This window comes from Primulina eburnea, chromosome 5, assembly GCF_022965805.1.
Source record: "Primulina eburnea isolate SZY01 chromosome 5, ASM2296580v1, whole genome shotgun sequence".
Classification (NCBI taxonomy): Eukaryota; Viridiplantae; Streptophyta; class Magnoliopsida; order Lamiales; family Gesneriaceae; genus Primulina; species Primulina eburnea.
The window spans coordinates 9,282,548-9,300,896 of record NC_133105.1 but is presented as its reverse complement, the minus strand read 5'-3'; the positions used below and the strand labels follow the sequence as shown (position 1 = coordinate 9,300,896).

General features: G+C 38.1%; 1 protein-coding gene across 1 annotated transcript in view; it reads left to right on the top strand.

The window, feature by feature from the left end:
* Positions 1–16,842, top strand: part of LOC140832931 (nuclear pore complex protein NUP214) — a 35,005-nt gene extending 18,163 nt beyond the window's left edge. Inside the window, exons 7-17 of the mRNA XM_073197242.1 lie at positions 3,475–3,611; positions 4,057–4,219; positions 4,314–5,013; positions 5,330–5,482; positions 6,009–6,066; positions 7,663–7,796; positions 7,892–8,016; positions 8,535–8,880; positions 14,320–14,518; positions 14,593–16,278; positions 16,538–16,842. Of these exons, the coding sequence (XP_073053343.1) occupies positions 3,475–3,611; positions 4,057–4,219; positions 4,314–5,013; positions 5,330–5,482; positions 6,009–6,066; positions 7,663–7,796; positions 7,892–8,016; positions 8,535–8,880; positions 14,320–14,518; positions 14,593–16,278; positions 16,538–16,653 (3,817 nt within the window). The 3' untranslated portion in view covers positions 16,654–16,842. The remainder of the gene's footprint in view (positions 1–3,474; positions 3,612–4,056; positions 4,220–4,313; positions 5,014–5,329; positions 5,483–6,008; positions 6,067–7,662; positions 7,797–7,891; positions 8,017–8,534; positions 8,881–14,319; positions 14,519–14,592; positions 16,279–16,537) is intronic.
* The last annotated feature ends 1,507 nt before the right edge of the window (positions 16,843–18,349 follow it).

The following is an 18,349-nucleotide window of genomic DNA, read 5'->3' as shown; positions in this document are numbered from 1 at the left end:
ATCCTTTTGTATATGAATCGAAATCGAAAAGTCCCCAATCAAATTATCCTTAACCGAAATGATCCTTGGATCCCACATCATCAGTATTCCCCCAGACCGACCAATAGCAGGTAGAATGATCCACTCCACAAACCTGGATTTCCATAGACTTGCAATGAATCTTCGATCCACCACCTCTCTTTTTAATTCCTGCAAAATTATTAAATCCGGTTTTTCCTTAACAAGGACAGCACGTATCAAACCCCTACGTGTTGCAGAACCACTTCCCCTAATATTCCATGAAATAATTCTCATCACTTCACTGCATCTCCCCTTGAACTCGCTCTTCACAAAGAACGACACTATCCATCCACTTCCCCACCTTCGCTGATATTCAAAATTCCAATCTTCTCGACACCCATAGCTGTCAAACAATCTTTATCGGCCGCGATTTTTAAGTTCTGTAAGTCGACTCCCCCCGATGACAATTCTTTCACCTTGTCATTATGTTGCCGTAGGGAATTTTTCCCGGGTTTACCCAACTTAAACACAGTAGATGTATTTCCCACCCCACCTAAAATCTCGACCCCACCCCCCCGACCCTGTAAGGAACGATTAGGAGACAGAGAATGGATAGAGGATTGAATAAGAATAGAGTTATTGGGCAAATTGCCACCCTTACTCGGAGACTCTTCAAAAAAGACACCCAAATCGTCAAAATCTGTAGAATGTAATGTCGAGTGATCGGATATGAGACTTTCTTCTGCACTTGATTCGCCACCTACATCTGAAAAATTAGGATTCAGATGTTTCTCCCAGTTTCCTAGGTCCCCTTCTATGAAATCAGTGTATTTTTCGATGAATGGATTCTTTGATTCTTCACCCGCTGGGCCGCAATATGTATCATTAATTGCCTTACTTTTCTTCCTACTGTAGACATACTGAAATTCCCTCTGTTTTGGAGATATCTTCAAAGACTCGATCGTCCCTGTTTGAAATTCATTCACTGATTTAGGCTGGATTCTTTGCAAAATCTTGATCTGCTTCCCTCGATACCATGGTTCGGAGTAACATTTTCGACCTTCAGAATTTTGCATCATTACCGTATCTTGCATTTCTTTGACGCTGTGATTGTTGTCCAATCTCAGGGTGTCATCCTTCTGGTTTTGAACAGTACTCGCTTCTGTACCTCTGGAACCTTTCAAGCTGCCCCATCCTGGTATTACTCTAGCACCGTTGACCACCACTTGAGCATAAGATCTTTTTTCAAAAATATCGTAAGCTGCTAAATCGACCGAGTCCACCGAAATTCGAATAATCATAGGTCCTCTTTGAGTTTGAATTCTTAAGTTTCTGTTGATGAACCCACCTTCAATACCAACTACTTTGATTTTTGCTGCTGATAGATCTTTGAGTAGAATTGTGTCTTGACTAATCTTCAACAAACCACCACACTGATCACCAATTTCCTTGAAGAGATGTGTTGACCATAGGTCCCAAGGTAAGCCCATTAATCGCACCCAGCTATTGCAACACTCGAAAGTTTCTTCTTCGGTATTGGTATGTTGATTCCACTTTTCAAACGACAAGGTAACTTTATTTTCCAGAAAGCATTTTTTCAGTCTTAAATAGAACGCTGCGTCCTCCTCGTTATGAGGCCACCAAGCAGCTTTGTTAGCTTGAAATGGAAACACTTCAACCTTCCTCTGGACTGCCCTACCAAGTGTAATACGAACCAAATCCCATGATATATTGACGAACTCCTTTGTAATGATGAGAGCTTTACTCCAATCCTTAACCAAACAAGCCGGTAGCTGTTCAAGATTAGCAACCTATGGAATCACTTTGTTTTGATACGTCGAAGTGAACTTGAAACGCTTGTGAGCTTGTTCCAGGTTATCTCTATCTACTCTGATACTCGGTGAAATGTTCTTACGAGTTGACATGAGTTTGGACATATTAAATGCCATCCATTTCCAGCCCGAGTAGAATCTTCCACTTGGTATGATGATACGTTGCATCTTCCCCCTCCATACAATCTTAGATAATTCCAAATAGCTACCCCGTCCATTCGTAGTTTTCTGCACCGATATGACAGCTTCCTTACCTCTGAATCTTTTAAATTGCGGACATGGGGTTGGTTTATTGATGTATTCCTTAAGTGTTGCCAAAGTCCAGTGTAAACAGTCACAGTCCAATTCCAGCGTGTAGGTTGCGTTTCTAGTTCTTTCGATCACGCTCAGAGAGTCTCCCCTTCTGCCCTTGCATAATAAGAACAACTTTTGTTCAATTTTGGCCTCACAGCTAGTTTTGAGTTGATCCCTTGTTGGCCTTCGATTCATCTCCTTAGTCTTAAAAGGAAGGAAAATGGCTACTGGGAGACAGAAAGATGTTAAATGTCCGGGAGTGAAAGCGATGAGGGAGTCGAAAAAGCGGGAGGCAACAGTAGTAGGATAGAAAAAATAGGTTGTCAGACTCTATGGACGGTGGTCGGAAATGAGTCGGAAAAGGCTAAAGAGGTTCAAGGTTGAAACGGGGTGAACAAAGGTGGCGTACAAAGGACAGAATGGGCTCGTAGAGGTCGCGATAGGCTGAGGGAGAGTCGCCGACGGACGGCGACCGTCGCCGGAGGAAGGAAGACGGTGCGGCCGGCCGGGATCTTTAGAAAAAAAAGGTGAAGGCATAGGTAGGGCACGCGATTGACCGAGGGAGAATTTGGGGGGAGAGCATTTCAAAAAATTCTCTCACTATGCTCTAGTGATATTGTGCTGATTTTCCAGCCCGTATAATCAATTCATTAATAAGACAAAACAAGTTCAGTGGTTTCCAGATGTATTTTTTTCCTAGTATAAGCCAAATTTTATTATATTATTTAGAATAATGACTTTGATTAACATTTATTTCTTATTCACATTATTTCTTATGCACTTACGACTTATTAATGAATTTTAGATGATTGGAGTTTGTTTTTTTGTTATGATTTATGCTACATTATCTGTTAATGAATTTTTATTTATATTATTTGTTATCTTTGTGAAAGTATTTAATTTAAATAGTATAAAATACTTCATATATCTTGAATTTTAAAATTTATGTCAAATGCGCTTTACTTCGATAAAGCGTGCGCTTCGCCTTGCGCTTTGCGCCTCGGGCCCCAAGGCACCCTAGCGCTTTAGTGCGCCTTGCGCCTCAAATAACTATGCTTAGAACAATTATGAGTTTTCATATTATTGAGGAGGTGCATCTTTACTGGCTCAATAAAGTTTATATCTCTGAAAGTTATGGTTATCGCCGACAAAGTAGGGATGAAACTTTTTGGGAGAAAAAGATGAAAATGTGATGCTATGATGTCCACATAAATGAACGTTCAGAATTCACATCACATATATATGCAGTAACCGTTTAAATGATCCAATTTGCTCTTTAGTTAAACATTTTATGCTTTTGAAGACTACATATATCAATGTTATAGCTGTTGCTTTCTTTTGGTTTCAGCGGCCTTGCATTTATTGCTAATAGGAATCTATCCCGACAAGTTGGATTGCTTTGTTGGTCGCTGGACGGCGGGAAGAATGAAGCTGCAGTTATTGAAATTCTTAACGATGCTTGGATTCTGCATATTGATTCTCAAGGTGCTGAAATTTGAAACAAAGAAAAGAAAGATTTTATGGATAAACATTTTATTGATGTTCATTAACACGGTTGTTTGTGGGTTCATTTGCATGTCTCTAATATTCTGGAATTATGAAACTTTACCATTCTCTTTTCATTTGAATGAGAGTTATTTATGCATGGTTATTTTTATTCCATGAAAATTGATGAAACTTATCATGGTTATTTGAGGGTCAGTCAAGTTTATTATTGTTCACTTAGAAATGATGTTGTCGTGTGGGGAAGTGGTATCAAAAGGAAGCTAGTGTTTAACAGATTAAAAAAAGTACGGGAAACCATATTGATAAGTACTATCAAGCTGTAAAGTATGAATATTTCCGGACTCAAAATAAAACAGATCTCAGATGCATCTCTTTTTCAGCTGGTGTGCTTTTAGACGATAATTTCTTAACTGTTTTGTCTTAGGTGATGGTGAAGAAAATGTGATTTTAGGAATCACTGTTGACAAGGTTTCCCAGGATGAGAATGCCAAACTCACACTGGGGGATGAAGATACAGAAGTTTCACCTTCTTGTGTTGTTATATGCCTAACCATCGATGGAAAGATTTCAGTTTTCCACTTTGCTAGGTAATTTTATGCCTGTGGTTTACGTATTTTTGGTAGCTTTTCCTAGTGGAGCTCTTGGGAAGCTACATGTAAAAATCTTACTATGTTTCTCTAGCGCTGCAGATGCTTTGTCATCACCCAATGGTGCTACTTCTGAAGAGGACAATACTTCACAGGTATCATTGAAGCATGAGTTGGCTCAGATTTCTTTTGGAAGTGATGAGAGGAGTGGGGAGAAAATCTCTTCAAAATCTGATTTTCCTATGCTGGGCCGAAATGAAAAGGTAAAAGCAGATGCCGAGGCTTCTGTCAGTGAGAACATTGAACTGAAATCTGCTGTAAACTCACATACATTGAAACTGGCTGAGCCAACAAGACTTCAGTCGGAAATATCAAACCAGGATAGCAATGTAGAAACTCTATCAATACAGGATGCCAAATCATCTGCAAAAGCTGTGGGAAACAACACTCCAAAAACTTCTGCTGGGAGGTTTAACTCTGCCCCTTTTAATGAAGTTGATGATTCTGATAAATGCTCTTCACAATCTGCTGGAGCTGTGCTTCGAGAATCTTCAGATATAAGTAAAAAAGATGAACCTTCTGCGGAATTCACTGCTTTTGGACCGAGAGCACCAAACAGATTTGGAAACATACACTCACTACCAACATATACCGTGTCACAAGCACCTTTGGCTGAGGCCGTTGTTCCCGGAAAATCTCCTAAATCTGAGAACCACAAGGACACTTTTCCATCTCCGTTTGTTACTGGGTTGCCAAACTCCATGCAAAATGCATCAAAACAGCAGTTTGGAAATGTAATGTATTCATCACGATGGAGATTTTCACCATACTTCTCTCCTTTTATTTTTTATTTTCATTTTTCTGTTTCTAGCACAATCTGCCTCGTCACATCCCCACCCATCAAGGCTTTTTACGATGAGTCCATTCTGTTGGTTGTTTCATCAGCTTTTGGTATTTTGGTTACATTTACTTAAATGCTATGGGGCTTCTTAACATTCACTATTGTCATTTCGATGAAAGACGTGGTTCTGAGTTACGTGCTTTTTTTAGTCTGTGAAAATATTATTAAGTTTGTGTGATATGATTTTCACAAGTTATTGTATTCTTCAGGTTGAAGGAATGGCCAAAAAATTGGATATCCTTCTTCAAGGTATTGAAGGAAAAGGTGGTTTCACTGATGCATCTATAAACTCTCAAAAAAAACTGGTTAGAGAATTGGAGGACACCATGTGGGCTCTTTCCAGCAGATGCCGAATGTGGAGGGTTAGTTCTACTTTCATGTAATCAAACCTTCATTTTCTTTGTTATAAATAAAGATCAATCAGCAATTCTTTGATTCATCCCATCGACAACTAAGCATTATAAGTAGAAGTATTATGTACTCTTGGTTCAAACAAAATAATTTCTTGATTCTTTATTTTTTAGAAAAGTTGAACTCAATCATCTTTGATTCTAAATGCTTGAAGCAAAAGGGACATTCATGCAGTTGGCACTTTACAAACTATCACTTTATTATTCTCACCTTCTGAACATCCAAGAAGCAGTTAGCTCCTATCCGAGTACAGTTTTCTGAGATGTAGTTTTTCCATTATGTGACGTTAACAAAAACATTTTACTCTGCTCTCTTATCTTGTCAGTGGGGGAAATATATTGGCTTCTGGTGTATTATATAGGGTCAATGAACAACATAATGATATCAGCCAATTGAATTGGTTTACTGATACTAACTTTGTTTTGTCGGATTAAATACTATACAAATTTTGTAATATTATATTTGTTGATAATGTAGGGATTAATGGATGACAAATCAAGGGAAGTTCAACTTCTACTTGATAAAACAGCTCAAGGTCTGTTCCTATTTTTTGCTGGTACCTTGATGCCATATAAATATTTCTGAATAGTGGCTTTGTTTGAACAAAATATTGTTTATGATTTCATCATCTTTATGTGTTGGTAATGAGGGGAAACTCAGAAGCAAGAATGTGACTAGAGAGAAAAGGAATGGGAAGGGAGTGAATGGTGAACCCCTTCTAGGCCTAGCTAGAAGAACACTATTATTTGTGGAAATAGGATTAAAGTTTCAACTAGGATAACCATTTAATTTAGAAAATATTAAAGCAGAGAAATGATCCATCTAGATGGCTTTAAACTGTTGAGTTAGATTTGTTTTTGTAAAAAACAGAAAAGCATCTTGTTACTTATAGTCTTGTGCATGGTGAAGTTGATATATTTTAGATCATCAGCTCCAGAGATTTGATTAACCATCTTCCATCATATTTATTTTCCTTTTCAATTTATTTATTGTGGTGCAGCTTCTTGGGTGGTGATGGTGTCAAACGTGGAAGTACTGAACTAGATTGACTCACCATTAGTAGAAATTTAGGATCCTAAATTGGTGTTTCTGTTCTGGGTTAAAATTCCAGTTACTGTTGGGTACTTTTGTTTTTAAGGTCTATATGTTCATGTAGGTGAAGGAAATGGAGAGGATGCACTCAGAGAGCAGGATATGTGATGAGGCCATAAGGGCTCCTTATTGGTGTAACCATAGTTGTCAATCGCGCATAATGCCCGGTAGCTCAAAGGGTGTCCGTGGCTATAGCGAATAGCGTAACGAGAGTTATTTGAAAGTAAAGCGCCACAAGTATATAAATATATAATATATAGTAACATCAATTCAAAAACCTTAATATCCAGCATAATATTCCATCAACTTTAATTGTAAAATACTAAAACCTGAAATTATTTTAAGTTTTTCATTGAAATATCATAGAGAACACAAAAATAAAGCAAAATGCTGAAAAATATAATTTGCAGCAAAAACCTAACTAAACCAGCATAATATTTCATCAAATTTAATTGTAAAATACTAAAACCTGAAATTATTTTAAGTTTTTCATTGAAATATCGTAGAGAACACAAAAATAAAGCAAAAAATGCTGAACAATATAATTTCCAGCAAAAACCTAACTAAGTACATGCCCAAAAAAACCAAAATTAGAAAAAAAAAACAAAAAAGACAGAAAATAAGTATGTAGCTTCACTTTGCAATAGCGCCGCTATTTCAGTTATCGCGATTGTCTCTATATTGCCAATAACGAGGATAGCGAGAACTACTGCAAAGTCCATGGCACGTAACGGCCCGTAGCGATGTGGTGTCACTTCGCCACGCTATTCGCTGTAGTGAGGGCTACGGGGGCTATTAACAACTATGGGTGTAACTGTACCATGTCATAGATATTTCTGATATTTGAAGTCATGCATTACCATATCTTGGTGTTCTGTGTTTTGATATCTTTGTAGTAAATATAGGCAGTAAAGTCGTCAAAACACTCTGTTATATAGTATCTAATGCTATTAAAATTTTTATCTTTCTTTTTTCCTTGAACATGGAATATTGGTTGTTATCTTGTCTAGAAGTGCTGAATTTTGTGGCATCGTTTCAGTTTTGGTGAGGAAAGTATATTTGGAAGGGATCTTCAAGCAAGATGCAGATAGCAGATATTGGGAGCTTTGGAATCGTCAAAACCTGAGTTCTGAACTGGAACTGAAGCGAAGACATGTTTTAGATCTAAACCAGGTGTATATCTGTTTACCATCTTCATTACTGTTTGTTTTCCTTATTTTATTTATTAATGCTTACACTGTAACACCACGTTAACCCAAAAAATTCAGGAGCTGACAAATCAGCTGATTGAACTAGAAAGGCATTTTAATTCTTTGGAGTTCAATAAGTTTGGTGGAAATGGAGCACTGCTAAGAAAGTCGAGAGCTTCAGAGAGTGGGTATGGGCATTCAAGGTATTGCATATCATGTCTTTGTCTTAAGCATCTGTTGTACGTCATTTGCTGCTGACTGACTGGTGAAATAATGTCTTTTTATTTGATTAACAAACCATGAAATGATAGCAGGCTACATTCTACCTTTAAGTAATCATCACCTTGATGACTTTGTGAACAGCATAAATCCTTTTAACCTCGTATATGAGTGCAGACCCTTCTGCTTTTGAAATTAAGTAGTGATTACAAATATCATTTCGGGACAACAGTTAACATTTTATAATTTATGTGAATTATAGTAATTTTCCATTTGGAAAGGTGTTTTAATATGAAGACCTCACCTAAAGGGTCGTCTTAGTAATTTCCTTCTTTGTGTTTTATCCATCCGAATTAAATTCTTTCCTTTGTTAAAAACTGTTACGGAACTTGTATGCAACTCCTAAAATTTGCAACCTAGCACTTTGTTAGTTATTAGTGACGTATGTTATTCACATGTCTGAAGGCTTCATTTCGAAACATATTTAAGTGTTCCCTTGCAGGCAAATTCAGTCCTTGCAAAGTTTGCGCCACACAGTGAATGCACAATTAGCAGCTGCCAAGCATCTTTCGGGATGTCTATCGGAACAGATGGCTGTTCTGAGTATTGAATCGAGTGGAAAGGAAAATGATGTTAAGAAAAAGCTCTTCGAGTCTGTTGGCCTCTCCTATAACACTGACTCTTGCAGATCTCCAGATGGGAACAGGACCTTTTATACTCAGTCCCACCGAGAACAGTTCACCGTTTCAGCTTCAATTGCTTCTATAACACAGTCTGTGAGAAACCAAGCTAGTCCCCAGTGTTATGAACCAGAAACTGTACGGCGGCATCAATATTCACTGGATCGGGTATTGTTTCTTTGCTTTCTTCTCTCTTGGTTTTTTGATCTTAATGAGTTGGCCATCACTCATGAGCGCCAGTACATTATATATATTTTATTATAGTCACCCATCTGTTTCATTTTTCTTTGTTTCTAACACGTCATATTCGTTCAATTTCTAGTGTACCTGTTGTGAATAATGATTTTTTTAGGATAATATTTTTAATAATAACGACGTATGTGTCTCTGAATACTTCATCACTTTCTCCTCATCAAAAGTCTTAGGTACGAACCTGTGTTACTCTGGGAAATGTGGGAAATTGTGTGGTTTTGTAGTGTTTAGTGGCCATTCTTTGGATTTTTTGAAGGATTACTTATCTTATATGGTGAAATTGATACGTATTATAATTGGTTTGTGGATCCAATATCTTCCCTGCTTAAGTACATGTATTAATCAAATGGTTGAACGGGTAGGATGTGCATTTTCACCCTTGCAAATAAACTTGAGCACTGTACTATGCTTGCCCAAATGCGTGAAATACCCATGAGTTTGATCTATTGGTGTGCTCATAAATCCTTTCAACAGCTTCACTTGATCTCGTCTTATATATATATATATATATGTAACAAAATATACATTTTGGATGTTAAAAATTAAATTTTTTAGTTTTTTTTTCTAAAAACTGGTTCAACTTGTTTTCCGGTTCATAGCCAGTTCGGCCGGTTTGACCGCTAAAACGTTTTTTAGGGTGTTCGGAATGCATCCGTGACCGGTTCCCTGGCAAACCGGTCGAGCCGACGGGTCCGATTCCGAAAACATTGGTGATTTTAAATTCAAATATCCACACTCTCCATCAAGTTGGGTGATATATGTCAATCATGCCCAACTTGAACACCAAGTTTTCAAATGTGGGTTGAAATCGACCCTTTGTTTGGACATCTACAACTTGCGACTTTCTAGGAACGTAGTCAACTCTTGAGATTCCCATCACAATTTTTTAACTGATGAAATGACGATCGATCTCAATGTGCTTAGTACCATCATGATGAACTGGATTCTTGGCAATGCTTCTTGTTGCTAGGTTGTCATACTTTTGTTCGATTGCCTGATGTCCTTCCAATTTCAACTCAGTCAACAACCTTTGGAGCCATATTCGCAAATCCCAAGGCCAATGACCGAAATTATGCTTCTGCATTACTTCTTGCCACCACTGTTTGATTCTTGCTACGCCATGTTACTAGGTTACTCCAAACAAATGAGCCATACCCAAACGTAGACCGTCTATCAGTCGAAGATCCTGCCCAGTCTGCATCACTGTGTACTTGTATATCTCTTGATGTGGTTATGCGAAACACAGTCTCTTCCCATAGGACTCCTTCATGTGTTTCACTGTCGAATTGTTCATGAACTGACTTACGAAGCCGACAACAAATCCAATAACCGGCCTTGTATGAGAGAGATATATCAAGTTGCCACTAATCTTTGATATCTTCTTTTATCGACATGAGGATTGTCATTCTCCTGACCAATTCTCACATTCGTGTCCGTTGGTATATCTACAGGCTTGCACCCCAACATCCCTGTTACCTTTAAGAGATCCAAGACATGTTTACTTTGGGAAATTAAAATTCCATGCTTTGATTTGGCCACTTCTATTCCCAAGAAATATTTCAAGGGTCCAAGGTCTTTCATCTCGAATTCTTTTGAAAGCAGTCGCTTAATCTGAGCGATTTCCTCGTCATGATTTCCAGTGATCGCAATATCATCAACATAGACAATGATAACAGAGATTCTATCTACGTTGGAGTGTTTAACAAACATAGTGTGGTCTGATTGGCACTGTAGATACCCATTGCCTTTCAGGACTTTGGCGAACCAATGAAACCAAACCCTAGGCGATTGTTTTAGGCCATAGAGTGATTTCTTCAACCTACATACCTTGTTTACAATGTCTTCTGACTCAAATCTCGGAGGTATGTTCATGCAGTATAGAGGTCGGTCTAAATTTGTGGCAACGGATCGGAGTACACGGACTGTGTTCAGCATGGCTAATGGTGAAAAAGTTTGGTGTACTTTTTTTGCTGCTGGAAATGCTTCAAACCGTTAAATGCTTCCATCAGCTTTGTGCTCAACTGTAAAGAGCCATTTGCAACCAACATGTTTTCCAGGTGGAAGATTCTGTGATCTGCCAAGTATTGTTCTTTTCAAGGGCTCGGATTTCATCAAAGAGAGCTGGTCTCCAATGTGGATTTTGGAGAGTCATTGATGCTTGATGGTACCTGTACTGGATCTAAATTCACAACAAAGGTACGACCATACGATGTGCAGGGAATAAACGATCAAATGTGACAAAATTACTTATCGGATGCTAGGTGCATGTTCTAATCCCTCTTTCTCAAGGCAATAGGTAAATCATCAATTTCATCAGTATTCGGTGTGTCAGAGCTTGGCGTACCTTGAATGTGATTCAGAGAATCTGGCGTCAAAGAAGTGCTATTGGTTGGCTAACTATGCATGTTTCCTGAGAATTCCCAAGGCGAAGTGGTTTTCTTCGAGAAAAAACATGTTCAAAAGGTGGAATAAGATTTTCAAGATTAATCAGGGGGTATCTGGTATGATTGAGGGGATTAGGTCAATTTGGGTTTATTTGGAATGTCAATGAGCTCCGAATTCGGAGGTCCGTCCCTAACGGTCTCATCTTGAACCAAGGAAGGTGTAAAGAATGACTCGTCTTCCTGAAAAGTGACATCCATGGAGGAGTAGAATTTTCTGGTGATATGGGAATAACACTTATATCCTTTCTGATTAAGGGAATACCCAAGAAATATACACCTCAGAGAACGATGATCAAGCTTGCCCCAATACTGGAATGAACACGTACGAAAGTCGTGCAACCAAAAATGCGCATTGTAATGTGATTGTAGTAGGTGGGAATTGGGAACTCGAGTAAGTTTTGAATAGGTGTTTTGAAGGTAAGGACACGTGAAGGAATCATGTTGATTAGGTAAGTGGCAGTGATGATGGCGTCACCTCAGTAATGATGAGGGACATGACGAGAGAACACAGAGCGAGCAACCTTAAAGTAGATTTTTTGTTTGTTCGGCGATGCCAATTTGCTGAGGCGTGTCAACGCAAGAACTTTGATGAATAAACCTTTAGTTATTTTATTAAGTAATCACCTAAGACATAGTTAAAGAAATCTCTAGCTCAATCAGTGAGGAGGATCTGGATATTGGTTAGAATTGTGTTTTGATCATGGCATGGAATGATTTAAATATCGAGGAAGTCTCACTCTTCTCCTTCATGAGAAACACCCATGAGATGCGCATATGTTCATCCACAAATAATAGAAATCAACGCGTTCCTGATATGTTTTTTACAGGTGAAGGGCCCCATATATCACTATGAATTAAAACAAATGGTTTGGATAAAGTATATGATTGTGGTTTGAAAGTGTTACACACGTTTGGATAATTGACGCGCGTCACAATGAGGAAAATGTTAACTTTTATTATTAAATAATTGCGGAAACAATTTTTAAAGGTACATAAAGTTCGGATGTCCTAGTTGAAAGTGCCACAACGAAAGTTCACTATTCGTTTTGGACTGAAAAGCAGAAATGGGAATACTAGGAGTTGGAGGCTTCGAGAAAGGCTTCAACTTGTGAAGGTACATGCCCGCACAATAATCAGCACTGCCAATCGTCCTTCCCGAGACCAGTTCCTGAAAAACACGAGGTAAATAAATAGTGGTGATTTCAGATCTTGATTCAACATGCTGACTGATATAAATTGCATTGAAGAGCAGACACAAACAACACGTTATTTAAGTGCGAAGTAGATGATAAACATAAGGAACCCGACCTGAGCACCATCCTTGTGCAAGAACCATCTGCCACCCGAACCGATCTTGGGACAGAAAATGGGTAGTATGATATAAACAAATTCAACTGACCAGTCATATGATCCGATGCTCCAGAATCAACGATCCACGATTGTGAAGGAAGACGTTGAGAAAGAAATGCAAGGATTATCACCTTGGACAACAGTACTTCCTGATCCAATGTCAGTGTTTGATGGTAGCTAAGTTTGCTGGCGGAATTTCCTTTGGAGGACGTGCAATTAGTTTGTGAAGGGCATTGACTCAGCTGAAGAAAGATCAGCAACTGAGACAGTAGCATTACCCGACGTTCTCGCACAGGCCAATCCTGCCATGATTTTTCCAGCAAGGATCAATGTTGTAATTAGATTTCTTGCAATTTTTGCACCAAAGTCGTTCTGGAACTGATCTTCCTTTCGTGGCCGTTGAAAAATTTCCACCCCGTGTAGCAGAATGCGCAGAATCAAGTGGGAATGATGGTGGTGCTGTAATGTGAGGGCAGAACCATCAGGGGATGCGGAACTGTGCTGCAAAGAACCCAGCATCACCGTGCGACGACTTTCTTCCTGTCTGACCACCGAGAAGATAGCGTAGAGGCTCGGAAATGGCTTTGTGCTCATTGAAATTCGTCGATGAGATCAATTTCTGCCATTTCCGAGTCAGGGCAGAGAAGTAGTCCGCAGCGAAGCTTTCTTCTTGGCGGAGATCGTGCACAACAGATTCAATGGCAAAGAACTCGACCGTGGTATATTTGCAAGAATATGTTTCTCAGACCGCATCCAAATGTCTTTTGCAGTCGAATAGAGGAGAAAATTTACGACAATTTCAGGCGTCATTGAATTAATTAACCAAGACATGACTAGGTTGCTTTCAACCTTCCAATTTTTGAAATTGACATTGCCCGAGTCAGTCCGTGTCGCACTGTCCTTGAGGTCATCTTCCTTGTCACATCCACAAATGTACACGAGGACATATTGTGACCAAGGCAAGAAATTTGGGGCAGTTAGCTTGTGGCACATGATGGAAAGAGGAGAAGCATCACCCATGATTTGGGTCGTGCTCACTAGCGGTGATGAACTGTCGGTGGTATAGGCCGTACCATACTTCGTCATTGGCCACACCCTATGTCTGATACCATGTGGTTTATGAGAGAAAACATGTATATTGAATGGAAATCAAATCATATTCATAATAACTGAGTACATCATTTATTTATTATACATAACAAATCAATGGATAAAAAACTTAATCTAATCTGAACTTAAAACTTTAAAATTTAAACAATAGATGGATAGTTATCTAATAAACCAAAGAACCTATCCTTATTTTAAATTCAAATATCCGACACTGGATAAGGAGATAATTCTGTCAACACATTTCTACCATTGCCTGCTTGAATTTAGACATTTAACAAAGGAGATAATCCTGTCAACACATTTATATCATTGCCTGCTTAAATTTAGACATTTAACAAATATGCATTTTCGAATGTGAAGCACTTGTTTTCTTTCTTTCTTCTTCTTTCTAAATATCACTATTTTTTGAGAATTAGCAAGTGCATGCTTTAGGTTTCACAAATATATGCAGAGTTTGGCTAGCTTTGAGCCTCCAAAAACAACAGTAAAACGGGTGCTCTTAAAAGGTGATTATGAGAAGGGTAGTGCAAGTCAGTCAAGATTAAATACTGATAAACAGTATCTAACCCCTCAAGCACAGAAGAAAGTAGAAGTTGGTTCAAAACTTTTGGTTACCTCGGCAGCCTCTTTAAACCTTTCTGGAAGCAAAGGTATTTTAGTAATTAAACTGTAAAATAATGTGCAAATAAATTTTTTTACTAGAAAATGATTGGTGTACTTTTAGGTTATCAAGGCGCTGCTGAAATACAAACAAAGCAGTTCAATGCGAGACAATCAACCTCGTTGTTACAAAGGGAATCCAAAAAAAATTCTGCATTGTTACTGGGGTCAACAGTGACCAGCAGCAGTGACAAAGGAAATTTCCGACCAACTGATGAAAAATTAAGGAGTGATGTTCTTCTCACCCAGAAAAATGATTCTTTTTCTGCAAGTGATTCTATTCTTGTCCAGCAGTCCAATAAAAGCTTCCATCTAGGACCATCAATGCCCACATCGTTACCCGAGCCATCACTAACATCACCATCTGATTCCATTTGGAGTTTGGAACGATCTAAAATGGGGTCAAAGCTGACAACTGAGGATCTGAAATTTACGCTTACTCCTGCATCTGCTTTTAGTTCAGTTCTGAATGAGTCCGAAAGAACTTTAGTTGCTAAAACAACTGCGGAATCAAGCCAGCCTTGTCTTGACGTGACAGCAACTACAACACCGCGATCAATAGTTGGCTCTTCATCACCTTCAAGATATATATCATCATCACTTCCATCTTCTCAGTCAAAAACAAGTGTACCAACCTTATTGCCTCTGACCATGTCCAGTCAAGAAGCTAGTGTAGATGCAAATCAGGAGGTATCTCTACCTCAGACATCAATTCTGTCAAGCGCTAATTCGTCTTTGTCATCATCTTTGAGCAATCATTCATCGATATCCCTTTCTTCACCATTTTTCAAATTGGAGTCTGAAAAATCATTTTCTAGTTCTCCTGTTGCGATGAATGGCTCAAAAACGGAGGGGATTTTGCCAGCACAGACTTCCATTGTCAATACGATATCAGCAACAGAAAAGGATGATAAGATACAGACGTCACCTACACAGCCTATTTTAGCCACATCTATATCAGGTTTGAAGCTAGTACCTTCGGCACCATCAACACTAACACAAAGCGAAATGGATTTTAGTGGCTCATCAATTAATCCATCTATTGTCACATCAATTATTAAGTCGGAAAAGCCTCACACTGTTGAAACTCTTTCACCAGTTGCAATATCAAGTACCGGGACAGTTGGCAGCGTGAAAAATGTTGTCACTGATGCTTCTGAGGAGGAGGAAATGGAGGAGGAAGCCCCTGAGACAGATCAGACTACTCAAGCTGCATTAGGAAGCCTTGGAGGCCTTGGAATCGGGTCAATACCTAATGCAGGCCTGGGAAAACCAAATCCATTTGGTGCAGTATCCCAAGTTTCCTCTTCATTTACAATGTCTGCTCCCAGTAACGGGCTGTTTCGCCCTGCAACATTTAGCTTCCAATCAGCTCAACCTTCAGAACCAGTGCATCCAGCAGCCTTGGCCTTTTCTGGTGGGTTTAGTTCTGGAAATCCCAGTCAAATTTCTTCAGTAGGTGGTTTTGGGCAGCCGGCACAAATTGGAGCTGGTCAACAAGCACTAGGTTCTGTACTTGGAACTTTTGGACAGTCTAGGCAACTCGGATCTGGTCTAACGGGAAACAGTAGTTTTGGTGGTGGTTTCATGGGCAATGCTGCTGCTTCAGCTTCTGGTGGATTTGCTTCAGCTTCTACACATGGTGGATTTGCTTCAGCTTTTACATCTGGTGGATTTGGAGGTCTTGCAGCAGGTGGTGGTGGATTCGCTTCTGCAGCAGTGAATGCAGGACCATTCGCAAGTGCTGGAGGTAGATTTCCCTTTCCTGCCACTACTGACGCTTCCTTTTCTAGTAAATGTTTCACGAATATTTACAAAAATAATAATTGTAATTCAAAGTGAATCGAAAAATTTTAAAATCTCAGACAAACTAATTTGATGAAAATTGTGATTATTATTGCAATTTGCTATTAACATCTGGTATGTCAATTGTTTATCTCAAATTTTTTGTTGATTGTATTATATTTTCTTGGTTGTTTCATCTGATGGTGGTCTGAAAAACTTTGAAGGTGGTGGATTTGGAGCTTTTAGCAGTCAGCAGGGTGGTGGTGTGCCATCCGGTTTCGGTGGTGGCTCAGACACTGGGAGACCTCCCTCTGAATTCTTTACACAGATGAGGAAATAGTCGCTATTAATGTGCATTTTGCGGTTCATTCAGGCATTTATTTTCTGTTCTCTTCACTATTATCTCATTTGTTTAGATAGCATGATCAACGACCCGGATACGACTTTTACTACAGTTTACAGTTACTATGTATTCTTCTTGGTTTGTACCTTCAACGGTGCTTTTCAGAATTAAATACATTTCTCAAAATATTAGTATCCGATTTATCTCTGTTACTCTATGCCTCTACGGTGCCCTGCTGCTGTATCTGCTCTGTCATTCATAATTAGGGTTGCGATTTCAATACGCGCGCATAGACACACCTATATCTATGTATGTATGTATATGTAAGGTTAGCTGGTCATCATAAAATTGTTTTCTTTGTACATAAAATGGTTTCCGCTGATTGCCAACAGCCGGGAGAGAGTTTAGCTTTTCCTCTCGGGTGTTTTCTTTTTGGAGCCATTTTTGGCGTGTTACAGGTTCAATATACCTCGTTATAATTGTGAGAATGCTTGGATGTTAATTTTTTTATCTTGTTATCGATTCATGGTCTTAGTCCACTAATTTGTATTTTTTTAAAAAAATTTTTACACAAGAGTATTATCGTGACATCGGATGATCATCAGTATCTTGTGTTTTGTTATTATTATGATGAAAAATGACTAAAATTGGAAAAAAAATGAGAATTAGTGAAATGAGACCATATTGACTAGTACATGGTCAAAGAAAAAAACTTACAAGTTTGTCATTTAACTGTTATATATGTGTATTATGCTATGTTTTGTAGAGCTTAAGTAAACATTGAAATTGACATTATGATAGAAAAATTTATTATAGTTTCTCTTCGAACAATTATAAATATAATTTTTTTTATAGTTTTGATCCATTGATATTATATGAAATTATGATCAACTGTTTTTTTTTTTAAAAAAAACTCGACCCACTAACTCAGGGAACCGAGGGTAACAAAAAGAATAGAACAGTACGACCTATCGTTTATATTTTCAAACGGGTGGGAACAGTAATGAAGATAAAGAAGTGCAATCTCAAGGTCATTTTTTATTTTATAAACTAAACACAATGCAAATTCAGATTCAATTCATTCATAGCAAAATTACCTATCTAATTACAATGTTTGCCGATGTATTATATATAAAAAAAAATTTACAAAAAAAAAAAAAAAAAACTGCAGAATCAGACACTTGCAACTTCGTCAAAAATTATCGTTGATACTATTGATATAACATCAGCACTGCTCGACAATACACACACTATCCATATATGAACCGTTGAATGTAGTTAGTGATATATGAATTGTCCCAATAAAAATGAAAGAAAGAATTGAAATAGTTATTAAAAGATGTGCAATACATAAGTTGTATTTGAGTGGTGACTAGCAAATTATGACATCACGAGGGTTTTTGTCGATTCGAGCGGTTCTGTAAATATTATTTTTAAGGAAGCTCTAATATAGATGGATTTGCAAGGGTACCAAGTCAAGGAAATCTTCAAGCTTTTAATATAATAATAATAATAATTATATTCAATATTCAAAGATGTATCTTGTTGTGAAAAAGTAAAAATTTATGGTAAAAAGTAAAAATCTCAAACTCTCAAAATTTACCAAACTACACACTTTATAATATTTTTCTCTCTACTCAATTGTGATTTTCTTCACAAATGAGAGATCTATTTATAGAGTTTCATTACACAT